General features: G+C 42.7%; 1 protein-coding gene across 2 annotated transcripts in view; it reads left to right on the top strand.

Moving 5' to 3' along the window:
• Nucleotides 1-13,511, top strand: part of hpgd (15-hydroxyprostaglandin dehydrogenase) — a 57,100-nt gene that overhangs the window by 18,618 nt on the left and 24,971 nt on the right. Inside the window, exon 5 of one of the 2 annotated variants that reach the window (XM_043704601.1) lies at nt 407-624. The exons of the other annotated variant lie outside the window; for it this stretch is intronic. Within the exon in view, the coding sequence (XP_043560536.1) occupies nt 407-447 (41 nt within the window). The 3' untranslated portion in view covers nt 448-624. Of the gene's footprint in view, nt 1-406; nt 625-13,511 lie in introns of those variants that run through there. 2 annotated transcript variants of the gene reach the window in all.

Genomic DNA, 13,511 nt, shown 5'->3' with positions numbered 1-13,511 from the left:
TACTTTTTAACTTCTTCACAGAAAATGTGTCACCAGCTCTGCCAGCAGTTTTGTTGCTCACTCCAATTGCACAGAGTCTAGTTCAGAGTTGCTCTTTGTAAGTGCAGTGTACACAGTTGCTAGTTCAAGCAGTAGTAAGAGAAAGTATAGATGATTAGGAGTCAAGTGTATATACAAGTGGAAAATCAGCCAGCAGGAAGTAACTGTTTGGTCTGTGGACTGCTAACCAATTATTGATAACAAAAACCTTCTGCCTTCCAAGATCTATGTGATTGATCCTTGGGCAACTAAACAGCTCCAGTGTTGCAAACAAGATGGGGAGAAACCATCAGATCTCCACTAGCTCAGGAGGTCTCTGTGTCCTCTACAGTAAAAGGCCTAAAAAAATCAGTTTATTTTCTTTCAGGTGTTGCTGTCAGCCATTTAATAAGTCAGAGACCTTTATAAGTGTGAACCAGTCACCCCGTGCCTCCTGCAAACCACTTGACGAGCAGTGCCTGATCACAAGAACCATCTCAGCAGATTCCTTCCTGGTCTTTCCTCCATCCATAAAAGTTGAGAGTACACTCTCAACTCTGATCTCCAGCATCTGTAGTACTCACTTTCTCTTCGTCCATTCATAAAAGCCATGCATTTTCCCTGTCTGGGTGTGTGTGTGTGTGTATGTGTGTATACAGAAATCTGCTTCATGATTTCTGTCAACCTCAGATGAAAAGACACCAAAATTTGAGGATTCTGTGAATTTTGAAACTTCTTTTTAACTTGTGATAAGTCCAGGAATAACTGGGCTTCACTTCCAGCATGCTACCCCAGTGAGATGTTACAGAAGGTCAGAAGTGGGGATGTTCACTGGTGATTACACAACAATCAGCACCATTTCCAACTCATGTGATACATATGTCCATATGCAGCAAGATCTGAAGTACATTGAGACATGGCCCAATAAGTGGCCAATTGCTACCATTAAATGACATAGTGACTCGATGGATAGCACTGCTGCTTTGCAGCACTACGGACCAGAGTTCAGTTCCATCCCTAGGCAATTGTCTGCATGTAGTTTTTGCATGTTCTCCCCATGCCTGCATGGCTTTCCGCCCACAGCCCAAAAATGTGCAGGTTAGGGTAGATTAGCCATGCTGAATTACCTATAGTGTCCAGAGATGTGCAGGCTAGGTGGGCTAGCTGTGGAAAGTGCAGGGTTACAGGGAAAAGGTAGGGACGTAGGTCTGGGTGGAATGTCATTTGGAGGGTCAGTGTGGACTCAATGGGAAAAATGGCCTGCTTTCATGTTGTGTGATGAAATGCAAGTGCTAGGTACTGACTGTCTCCAACAAAGTTGAGAGGGTATTGCTGGAAAAGCACAGCAGGTCAGGCAGCATCCGAGAAGCAGGGAAACAATGTTTCAGGCCAGATCCCTTCATCTCCAACAAGAACAAATCAAACATCTCAATTTGATTTTCACTAACAATATGATCCCCTATTGCTAACAATCAGAGGGCTAATATTGTGTGTACCTTTGAGTGTGCATAGATAGAAAACAGCAGTAAATTGGGTTAAAAGAGAGAAAAAATGATAACTTGAATGCACATTGTGTACCAACCAAAATAAATAAATTAACAGCACAAATACAGGTTAATGGGTGTGATCTTATAGTTATTATAGAGATATGGTTATAAGGAGATCCTGTTGAATGGCAAACTATGCTCGAGAAGTCAAATAGCCTACTCTTGTTCCTACTTCTTTTCTTTTGGGAACCAAGTATTCGGGGTGTAGGACAGACAAGTAGGTAAAGGTGTTGGGGTAGCATTGTTAGTATGGGATGGAGTATGAACAATAGCAAGAAATGCTCTTGAATCGAAGGCAAAGAATCCATATGGGTGGAGATAAAAAATAAAAAGTGGAAGAACGCACTGGCAAGAATAATTTAAAGGCCCACTAACAGTAGCAACCTGAAACAAGATGATTCATATGAGGCGATGGAGAGTTACAGGTTAGCTAGAAAGGATGTAAAGAGAAAGTTAAGAAGAGCAAGATGGGGACATGAGCAGTCTTTAGCAGGTAGAATAAAGGAGAACCCTAAAGCTTTCTATAGGTATGTGAGGAATAAAAGGATGACTAAGATAGGAATAGGGCCAGTCAGAGACGGAAGTGGGAAGTTGTGTATGGACCTTGTGGAGATCGGAGAGGTGCTAAACGAGTATTTCCCATCTGTTTTCACTCAGGAAAAGGAGAATATTGTAGAGGAGAAGTTTGAGATATGGGCTATTAGACTAGAAAGGATTGAGGTTAGTAAGGAGGAGGTGATATCAATCATAGAAGGTGTGATAGTAGATAAGTCCCCTGGGCCAAATGGGATTTACCTGAGGATTCCCGAAGCTAGGGAGGAAATGGTGGAGCCTTTGGCCTTGATCTTTGAGACGTTATTGTTTACAGGTTTAGGACCAGAGGACTGGAGGATTGCAAATATTGTGCCCTTGTTCAAGAAGGGCAGTGGAGATGACCCAGGTAATTATAGACCTATGAGCCTTATGTCTGTTGTAAGAAAAGTTTTGGAAGGTTTGTAAGATATAGGATTTATAATCACCTAGCAAGCAGCAATTTGATTGGAGATAGTCAACACGGTTTCATCAAGGGAGGTCATGTCTCACAAACCTCATTGAGTATTTTGAGAAGGTGACCAAGCATGTAGATGAGGGTAGGACAGTTGACATGGTGTACATGGACTTCAGTAAAGTCTTTGATAAGGTTCCACATGATAAGCTTTTGGAGAAAATGCAGAGGCATGGGATTGAGGGTGATTGAGCAGTTTGGATTCGAAACTGGCTTTCTGTAAAAAGGCAGCGAGTGGTGGTTGATGGAAAATATTCAGCCGGGAGTCCAGTTACTAGTGGTGTGCCACGAGGATCTGATTTGGGACCATTTTTATCAATGACCTGGACGCAAGCATAGGTGGATGGGTTAGTAAGATTGCAGATGACACTAAAGTCGGTGGAGTGGTAGACAGTGTGGAAGAATGTTACAGGTTGCAGGGGGACTTGGATAAACTGCAGAATTGGGCTGAGAGGTGGCAAATGGAGTTCAATGCAGATAAATGTGAGGTGATTCACTTTGGGAAGAATAACAGGAAGGCAGAATACTGAGTCAATGGAAAGATTCTTGGTAGTGTGGCTGTGCAGAAGGAACTTGGTGTCCATGTACATAGATGCCTGAAATTTGCCACCCAGGTGGATAGTGGTGTTAAGAAGGCATACAGTGTGTTAGGTTTCATTGACAGAAGGATTGGGTTCCGCTGCCATGATGTCATGTTACAATTGTACAAAATGCTAGTGTGGCCATATTTGGAATATTGTATACAGTTCTGGTTGCCCCATTACTGGAAGGATGTGGAAGCATTGGAAAAGGTGCAGAGGAGATTTACCAGGATGTTGCCTGGTCTGGAGGGAAGGTCTAATGAGGAAAGGCTGAGGGACTTGGGTATGTTCTCATTGGAGAGAAGAAGATGATGACGGGGGATTTGATAGAGACATACAAGATGATCAGAGGATTAGATAGGGTGGACAGTGAGAGTCTTTTTTCAAGGATGATGGCGTCAGCTTGTACAGGGGGCATAGTTACAAATTGAGGGGTGATAGATTTAAGATAGATGTCAGAGGCAGTTTCTTTACTCAGTGAGTGGTAAGGGCATAGAATGCCCTGCCTGCCAATGTAGTTAACCCAGCCACATTGGGGGCATTTAAACAGTCCTTGGATAAACATATGGATGATGGGATAGTGTAGGAGGATGGGCTTAGATTAGTTCACGGGTTGGCGCAACTTCGAGGGCCAAAGGGCATTTTCTGCACTGTATTGTTCTATGTTCTATGTTCTATTGTAAAGACTGATAAGTCTCCTACACCTGATGGGTTGCATCCGAGGATTTAATAGTTGCTTTGGAGGTAGTTCATGCGCTGGTAGTAATCTTCTAAGGTTCCTTAGCTTCTGTAAAATTTCTAGAGGGCTGCCAATGCAACACCTTTGTTTGAGAAAGAGAGAGACCAAAAAAAACACAAACACTTTCTGTAAGGAAAATGTGAAAGTCTGATATAAAGGATGTAACAACTGAGCAAACAGAAATGCAAATGATCAAGCAGAGTGAACGTGGCTTCATGTTGTTGATTACTCACCTAGCCAACTGTGCCCGCATCCCACGAACAAATGATTCAAGAAAAATATTCTCCAGAAATGTGAGCGGAAAATGAAAAGAGGAATCAAAATCTTGGGAACAGGAAACAAATGGGGAAAGAGAAGTGGGCCATTCATTCCTCATATCCTTTGTTACTTTTAGCTAATAACCATTTGGACAGATCCAATAACCACACTATTTTGGAAGGATAATTTTCACTCTTTTTTTACTCTTTGGGTGGAATTTAATGCCCTCCAAGGAGCAGGCTGTGAGGGAGTGGGATATAAGATCGGATGGGCTAGCAGAGGACATAGTGACCATCACTGGCATGCTGTTATTCCACTAGTTACAGGGGCTTGATGAGGTCATTAGGTGAGCAGCCTGATAGTGGGTTTTCGTCCTGTTTAATGTCCTGCACCCAGGGCTTCAAACACCCCCACCCACCCGAGTCCTAACCACCCCCCCAAAGTGAGAACTTTACCCATCCATGAATATTCTTGCCCTTTGTCCACCGCTTTGACACTTTGTCATTGAAGTTGTCTATGCAGAATTTATGAATTAGTGTTATTAATGCCTGCCAAGATTTTATCTTTGCTTTGCATTGCTTAAATTGTTTTGGGACTTGCTTCTTTTTGGGGAATATGTAATTAATTTAGTTAATCTGTTTTTGTTTTGCTTTGGAAATATTGTATTTCTGTCAAAACAGCATTTCTTCCAAGTCTCTCTGGCCTGCTGCCAAGTTAATTGTTGAATGCTGCCAAGCTGCTGTCAGCTTGAGTGTAGATGTAAAGTGATGCTTATTTAAAATTCATTTCGTTCTTGGCGATGTCAAGACAATCAAGGATGGTCAACAACCCTTATTCTCTCCTGAAGCCTCTCTGTCTCGGTGCTCTTCCAGTCGGAGCATGGTTGTCTTACTTCCCAACCCAGGCAGGTTCAGCTCAATGTTCCATCTCTCGCTGCAGAGGTCACACGGATTTTCACTTTGTGAGTTCTCCACACTCGCTTACGGACAGGGTCACATTTCGGCGCAAGCTGCCATTGTTGCCAGCTTTTGAGGGTCGCTGATTGAGCATTTTCTGGCATATTTTACCCACAATAAGTTGTTTTGACAACTCTGATCAGAGAATGGCACGTTCGACGTTCTGGGCTGAGGATGATATGGCAGACTGAAGCAGCTTTAAAACAATTGGCTTTTGGTAATCTTTGGAGAATTTGCCCAGCAAGTTTCAGTTAAAGCTCAGCTGCAAAAAAAATCAAGTCTAGCAGCTCTCCTTCTGACTCCCTTCTGGCTCATCCAAGGCATTTATTTTAAGTTCTGCATTAAAACCGCATCTGGCAGTTTGCACTGCAGCTCTCCCATGTATGTTTAATTTAATCATACCGCTATAAATCTGTGATTGATGGCAGATGAGCCTTCACATTTTCAATCCTGTGCGGTTGGCCCTCACTGTACTGTAATCACGCTGAAGGATTCTCCAAAACTGTTTGATTTGGAAGACACTATCCCTTTTAAATGCCAGCAAGTTACTTACTGACAGAACCCAAGCCCATACGAAGAACAAACATTGCAGGCTATAAAATGAGGGGAGTACGGGTCAGATTCTCTTGAATATTTTTCATGACTTCCATGAAATTTTGCCTGAAGGTAATTGTCCCCTCATTCCCATGCCGATCCCAGTTGCGAAGGTTTTCATTGCAATACATTTTAGTTTGGAACTGAGGATGCTGAGCATGTCTCAGCAGCGTTGGTATGAAGAGTTGTATTTCTGGAAAATCTTCCTCAAAGGGGAACAGAAATATTTGTTAGATGCTTTCATGTCAGCCAAATTGAATGCTTTATCAGATAACTGAACTGCCCAGAAACAGCTTTTTGGCCCAACATGATTATGTTTTGTCACTCCACTTTGCTTCATCTCATCCTGTTCCTTTTTCACTTTGTGAGATTTCCCCCATTTGCCCATCAAAAGCATCCATTCTATCTGCCGAAATCATTCCAATCGCCCCTACATACGCAGTGTTGGTCATCAACACTAGAAATCGTCCTAATTTGGGTCTACGGAGTGGTATTGTAACTCCACTTGTGCCCCAGTTATAGGATTAGCACAGTTAGGTGGTCGTTTCTGACTGGGGTGGACACGATGGGCCGAAGGACCTTTTTCAGTGCTGCAGATCTGTAAACGGAAACAGGCAGCAGGACCCAGAGCAGACCAGGGTCAGTGGGCCGGGAGTGAAGATGGCTACAGGTTGGGAACCAGTGGAGCCCAGGCAGACCACATGGAAACCATTATAGAAAGACAGGAATGTCTATTATTTTAGCTTTATTTCTGATTTTCATAACTATACTATGTATATCTGTAATGTCGCGTCACTTTCTTTCCTTATTTTCTCAATTTTGTGGACCTACGATTTCTACCTGTGTACTTTGTACCTAGGAAGGTGTGGTGCGTTGGCAACATTGTACATTTTCACTGTAGTCCTGTTCTTTGTAACTTGAGTACACATCACAATAAGCCAAATTCTAAAATTCGAAATCTCTATGACACAATGACTCCTTCCTGAGAGATTTTTCTGCTGGGAAAATAATTTGGGAGCTGTTAAACCACTTGAATTGTCAGGTGGAAACATTTTTTGGATTATCTGTTCTGACGTCATCCATATGTCATCTTCATTATTTCACTCAGAGCTGTAGTGATCTGATGTGTTAACCACTCCTGTATGTTCAAAACGAACACCATAAGCTATCTCTTTGCAAGCTCAATTCTGCTTTCTTGACACATAATTAGAATTTAATGTTGTTTGTTTGCAGTGATTATAAAATAGTCAGGCATTTAATTAAAAACAACATTGAGGTGATACTGCTATCTTTTAATCTGACATAGTTTTTGAATATTAAAAATATTATATAATGGCTACCAGTATTTGATCCCTGTAGGCAGCTGCATCCCTTTTAAAGTTCCTTACCACACTTGTTGAATATATATATTTAAAAGTGATAAATATGGAGATAGGGATGGAGAATGGAATTGGTTGGGAAGCTCTACAGGAGCCAGTACAGGCATGATGGGTCAAGTGGCCTCCTGACCTGTAAAGTTCTATGTCTAATTGTTCACCCAGTCCCATGCTCACAAGTTCTTCATGCTATGTTCAACATGAACCAGACAACACAGAGCATGTGTATGGAGCTGAACATCGTGCAGTATCTGACTAAACTATTGACCTGAGGTCCAATTGAGAAAACCTACCTTCATAAGCTCATCAATACCTGTAAAAAGAAAACCCTAGCTGATTTTTATTTTAGATATAGATGTCTTATTGGAACTGAAAGTCTGAACATTAGTTTGAATTTAATTTTGTTGACTCCTATTATTTGCTCCTTGTGGAGATAAAATAAAATTTACTAATTTTTTAAAATTAATATTTATTTTGGTTGTGGTGGGTTATTCACTCGTGTTATGCGTGAAGCAATATTTATGGTTATTGTCTGTTTGGAATTAGGTTTGTTAACTAAAATAAAAATGCACGGACTTGGAAGTAAAATACAGTTAGTGTAAAGGTCAAAGATGCATGTGGGACAAAAGGAATATCACCATCCTGATTGGCAGGATGACTAGTGGTGCTCCCCAAAGATCTGGAGCTTTGATGCACATGTTTCTGACTATGTATTCTAGGTGGATATTCTTGTTGCAGGACTGACAGAGTGCTGCAGTGTCAGACGTGCTGTATCTTTCAGACAAACTATTAAAATTTATCCAGTGTGCATTTTCAGGTGGATGTAAAATATCTGATGTCATTAGTTTGAAAAGGGAAGTGGAGTTCCTCCTGGTCTCCCAGCCAAATATATATCACTCAATATTATGGTGTTTTATAGCTCAGAGCTATAGTTTTTTTAATTCACTCATGGGATGTTGGAATCACCGGCTGGCCAGCATTTATTTTCCATCCCTAGCTGCAGTTTCTCAACATGGCCAACCAGCAATGCCCACTTCCTACGAGGAATAAAACACAACAGTGTTGCGGGAGGTATATGAGATGACACCAGATTCTGTACCTGCCTGGAGCTTTATTTACAAATCTTTTGAACTGACTGCAGCACAGGTTTCTAGTTACTCTTAGTTCATTTTTCAGCCTCATGGCACCCAGGTTTGCTGAATAGTAGATAGAATAGAAAAGTCAACAGACATATGTCAACTCTGGGTAGGCAAGTAGGAGGCGCATTCTCCCTGTGTCTGCTCTGGGTGCTCCAGTTTCCTCCCACAGTCCAAAGGTATGCAGGTTCAGTGGATTAGCCATGACAAATGCAGGCCTATGGAGATAGGTTGGGAGTAGTGCGTCTGGGTGGGATGCTCTTCGGAGGGTTGGTGTTGTCTCAATGGGCTGATGCTGAATGGCCTGCTTCCACACTAGGGATTCTATGAGTCACTTCTCCTGTCATATTCTTTTGTGGTCTTCTCCTCCTTGCTTGTTTTCCCCATCTTTCTGTTTCAAGCACAATAACTTGGACAACTTATGGACAAATGCATCACTCCCACTGCCAAACTTGCCACGGCATATGGCAACATATTCTGCTCTGAAATGTGTATATGTGGCAAAGAAGTTGTTATGGTGACAGTCAACATGACTGCATTCAAGTAGCAAACCATCTATTGCTTTTCAAGTTGATGTGGGAGATTGAGGAGACTGGGCCAAAGTTGTCTGGAGTTTAGAGGAATGGGAGAGGACCTCACTGAAGCATTGAAAATTCTTCAAGCACCAACAGAAAACAGGAGAAGGATGTTGTCTTTGGTTGTGGACTCTAGAACTCAGTATGGGGTAGACTATTTAGATTAGATTCCCTACACTATGCAAACAAGTCCAACAAGTCCACAAGTTTGGCCCAACAAGTCCACACTGACCCTCTGAAGCATAACCACCCAGACCCATTCCCCTACCCTATATATACCCCTGACTAATGCACTTAACACTATGGGCAACTTAGCATGTCCAATTCACCTGACCTGCATATCTTTGGATCGTGGGAGGAAACCGGAGCACCCAGACACGGGGAGAAGGTGCAAACTCCACACAGACAGTCACCCGAGGCAGGCATCGAACCCGCGTCCTTGGTGCTGTGAGGCAGCAGTGCTAACTACTGAGCCACCGTGCTGCCCATAGGCTGAGGAGAAACTTCTTAATCCGGGGCGTGATGAATCTTTAAAATACCTTCCACAGATGTCTGAGGACATTCCTCATTGAGTCCACTCAAGTCATTGATTTGATAGATTTTTGGATATTAAAGATTTCAGGGGATATGGGAATATTGGAAAAATAGCATCTGAGGTAGATGGTCATGCATGGTCAAGTTGAATAATGGCAAAGACTTGATGGGCCAAATAGCCTATATCTGCTCTTATTTTCCTACAGCACACAGTGTAACTGAAGAAAGGATGTTCACAGACCTCAGCTTTTCTCCATGCAAATGCCACCAGAGCTGCTAAATTTTATTTTATTCACTCATGGTATATGAGTATCTCTGGCTGGCCAGTATTTATTGCCAATTCCTAGTTGCCCTTGAGAAGGAGGTAGTGAGCTATCTTCTTGAACCGCTGCAGCCCATGTGCGAGAGGTAGACTCACAGTGCCCTTACTGAGGGAATTCCAGGTTTTTGACCCAGCGACAGTGAAGGAACAGTGATATATTTACAAGTCAGGGTGGTGAGTGACTTGGAGGAGAAATTGTAGTTGATGTTCCCATGTATCTGCTGCCCTTGGCCTTCTAGATGGAAGTGATTGTGGGTTGGGACGGTGCTGTCTAAGAATCTTTGGTGAATTTCTGCAGTGCATCTTGTGGATAATACTCACTGTATTGGTGATGGAGGGAGTGGATGTTTGAGGATGTGGTGCCAATCAAGTGGGTTGTTCCAAACTGGATGGTGTCAAGCTTCTTGAGTATTGGTGGAGCTACACTCATCCAGGCAAATGGGGAATATTCCATCATACTCCTGACTTGTGGCTTTGTAGATGACGGACAAGCCTTGAGGAGTCAGGAAGTGAATTATTTGCTTCAGTGTTTCTAGCCCCTAACCTGCTTTTGTAGTCAGTGTGTTTATGTGGCGCATCCAGCTGATTTTTCTGATCATTGATAACCCCCAGGATGTTGATAGTGGGGGATTCAATGATGGTAATGTAATTGAAATGTTGAGAGGGGTAGTAGTTAGATTGTCTTCTATTGGCTAAGAAAAAGTGAGCACTGCAGATGCTGGAGATCAGAGTCGAGAGTGGGATGCTGGAAAAACACAGCAAGTCAGGCAGCATCCGAGGAGCAGGAGATTCAATGTTTCGAGCAATAGCCCTTCATCAGGAATCTATTGGCACTGATTGTTGCCTGGCATTTGTGTGCACAGATGTTTCTTGCTGCTTGACAGCCCGAGCAGTATTTTCTGCATTTTCTCTTCTTAATTCAGAGTCTAATTTTAATTGATGCCTTCACTTATGCAGATTATATTCTCTTTCAGCAAGTGTCAAGTATCTTCAGCGGCTTGAATCTTTCCCCTTCCCCTTCCCAAAATATGTCCATGTGTCACCTGGAAGGAAGGAACTGCATCCTCAGGGAATTGAATTGACTGACAGGGAATGAGCGACTGATTTTAGTGCCTTCAGGTTGTTATTGATTCTGAACCTCTGTTTCGTCATGGAATCTGCACCACACAGAAGCCCAGGGCATTTGCGGTCTCTGAGATGACGAGCATTTCATTGCTGGTGTCACATTACCTGCCTCGCCCTCCTTACAGACATTACACTCCACTGTTGCCGTATGTGTGCTGCTGAAATCTAACATCAACTGCAAAGCTGCGAATTTCCGCTCAAGCAGTCTGGGGTAATGTATTTGTCTGAGGATTTTCTCATAGACAAGTGAGCTGTGCCAGTGATAACGAGCTGGATACTGGAAGCCTGTGCACTTGTGATTAACACTGAAAACACTCTTTGCGAGGGAAGGCCGGGGAGTGGTGTGGGGAGCATTGATTGTCGGCAAAGTTTGCCAACTCGATCAGGCAGAATGCCAATTTGTATGCACTTACTGGAGGAAATCCACCCAGTACTTCACACAGAATTCCTTCACATTTCTCTCATCAAACTCTGCCGACACCACCGGCACCTGCCATTATTTCACTATATCAATTCTCTAATTGACATAGTGAAAGTTCTCTAATTGTCTTTTGGCTGATATTCTCCCTTAGTCAACACCACTATCACAGATTAACAGGTCTCATTTTTTTTGTGAGGCAATGGTATGTACAACTTGGCAGCTGCAATCTGTCTTCTTAAAGCAATTTCTGATGTTTGGTCAATGTTTAATCGCATGCGAGATGCTGTTTGAATGCAGGTTGTTTGCTCTTACCACTTGTTCGGGTATCTTGATAATGTCACTGGAAGATGAATCCAGAAACCCCAGCTAATGCTCTGGGAAGACCTGAGTTCTAACCTTGCCACAGCACCTCGTGGAGTCTAAAGGTTTCATTCATAAATCTGAATGACTCAGCTAGTCCCCATAATGGTGATCATGGCAACTACTGTCGATTATTGCAAAATCCATCCTTTCAGGAAAGAAATCCGCTGCAGTTATTTGGTCTGACTTAGAGGTAATTTCAAACCCACAGCAATGTGGTCGACTCTGGATTGTCCTCTGAAATGACCTACTAAGCTTCAGTTCAAGGACAATTAGGGATGGACAACAAATCTTACGAATGACGTCTATATCCCATGTAAGAATCAATAAACAATGGCAAGCTGATGCCTTGAACTGTTGTAATTTTGTGTGGCATAGGTACACTCATTATGCTGTTGAGTATGGGAATCCAGGATTTTGATCTGACAATTATGAATCAATGATGCTTCAGTTCAAAGTCAGTATTGTGTTCCCATGTTCAAAGTACCCCGAACAGTCTAATCATGGTTCCAGGTTCTGCCAGCGTGGGAGGAATAGTTAGGTAGGTGGTTGGAGCAGTGTACATGAGGAATTTGGGGAATTGATTCTCTCCTGAAAGAATTTGAAGGCTGCTGGGTGCAGAGGTGGACTGTTCAAAGGCCAGCCATGATGCTCTGTCCTTTCACTCTCGCTTTTAAATGAGCTCCAAAATGAAGCACATTCCTGCATTAAACCAAGCTCCTTCCCTCCCACCCCTGCAAAAACTGTTCACACCTCCTCACCTGCCAGACACTTCCCATGTCAACCTATAATTCCAGGCAATAAAGGATGTCAACAGATAAGTACAAGCTTTCGGAGCGCTGCTCCTTCGTCAGGTAACTAGTGGGGCAGGATCATCGGACACAGAACTTATAATAAGCTCCAAAAGCTTGTACTTCCAAATAAACCTGTTGGACTATAACCTGGTGTTGTGTGATTTTTAACTTTGTACACCCCAGTCCAACCTGGCTCCTTCACATCATAAAAAATAAGTACAAATAGTGACAATAGCGTGTCGACAGGCTAAATAACAAGTCTTTGCAGGTAATCAACAGATTAATACCTACCTGCCTATCTTCTTTTCCACCTATCCACTCCACCCTCCCCCCCGACCTATCAGCTTCATCCCCTCCCCCACTCACCTATTGTACTCTATGCTACTTTCTCCCCACCCCCACCCTCCTCTAGCTTATCTCTCCACGCTTCAGGCTCTCTGCCTGTGTTCCTGATGAAGGGCTTTTGCCCGAAGTGTCGATTTTGCTGCTCCTCGGATGCTGCCTGAACTGCTGTGCTCTTCCAGCACCACTAATCCAGAATCTGGTTTCCAGCATCTGCAGTCATTATTTTTACCTAGATTAATACAAACAGTGTGCGTAAAGTGTCAACAGCTGAATAACAAGTGAAGGGATGACTTATGAACAGATTAATTAAGATAGACATAATTATAGATAAAAGTAAGATGGTGCTAGAGACAAACCAATTGGCTGGCATCACATGAGTGGATATCAGATTCACCTGACAAGGATCTCACACAAGTAACAAGTAATGGTTTGTCTTGAGCACCATCTTACTTTAGATTATATGTAATGATCACTCTGCCTTAATTAATCAGGATGTGGAGGTGCTGATGTTGGACTGGAATGGACATTTATTTGGAAGCACTAGCTTTCAAAGCGCTGCTTCTTCATCAGGTAGCTAACTGATCAGTTAACTTAATTACTCAGTTCTTTGGTGAAACTTTCACTTGTTATTCAGCTGTTGACACTTCACTCACACCTTCTGTACCTGCAAAGACTTGTTCTTCAGCCTGTCAACACTCTGCTCACACTGTTTGTACTTAACTGTCGACTTTCTTAATTACCTGGGATTGTCTTGCTATTATCTCTGTGCTATATATTCTGTGACT

The sequence above is a fragment of the Chiloscyllium plagiosum genome, chromosome 2, assembly GCF_004010195.1.
Source record: "Chiloscyllium plagiosum isolate BGI_BamShark_2017 chromosome 2, ASM401019v2, whole genome shotgun sequence".
Lineage (NCBI taxonomy): Eukaryota > Metazoa > Chordata > Chondrichthyes > Orectolobiformes > Hemiscylliidae > Chiloscyllium > Chiloscyllium plagiosum.
Note: the sequence above shows the minus strand (reverse complement) of the source record. Positions and strands in the feature narration are given on the sequence as shown.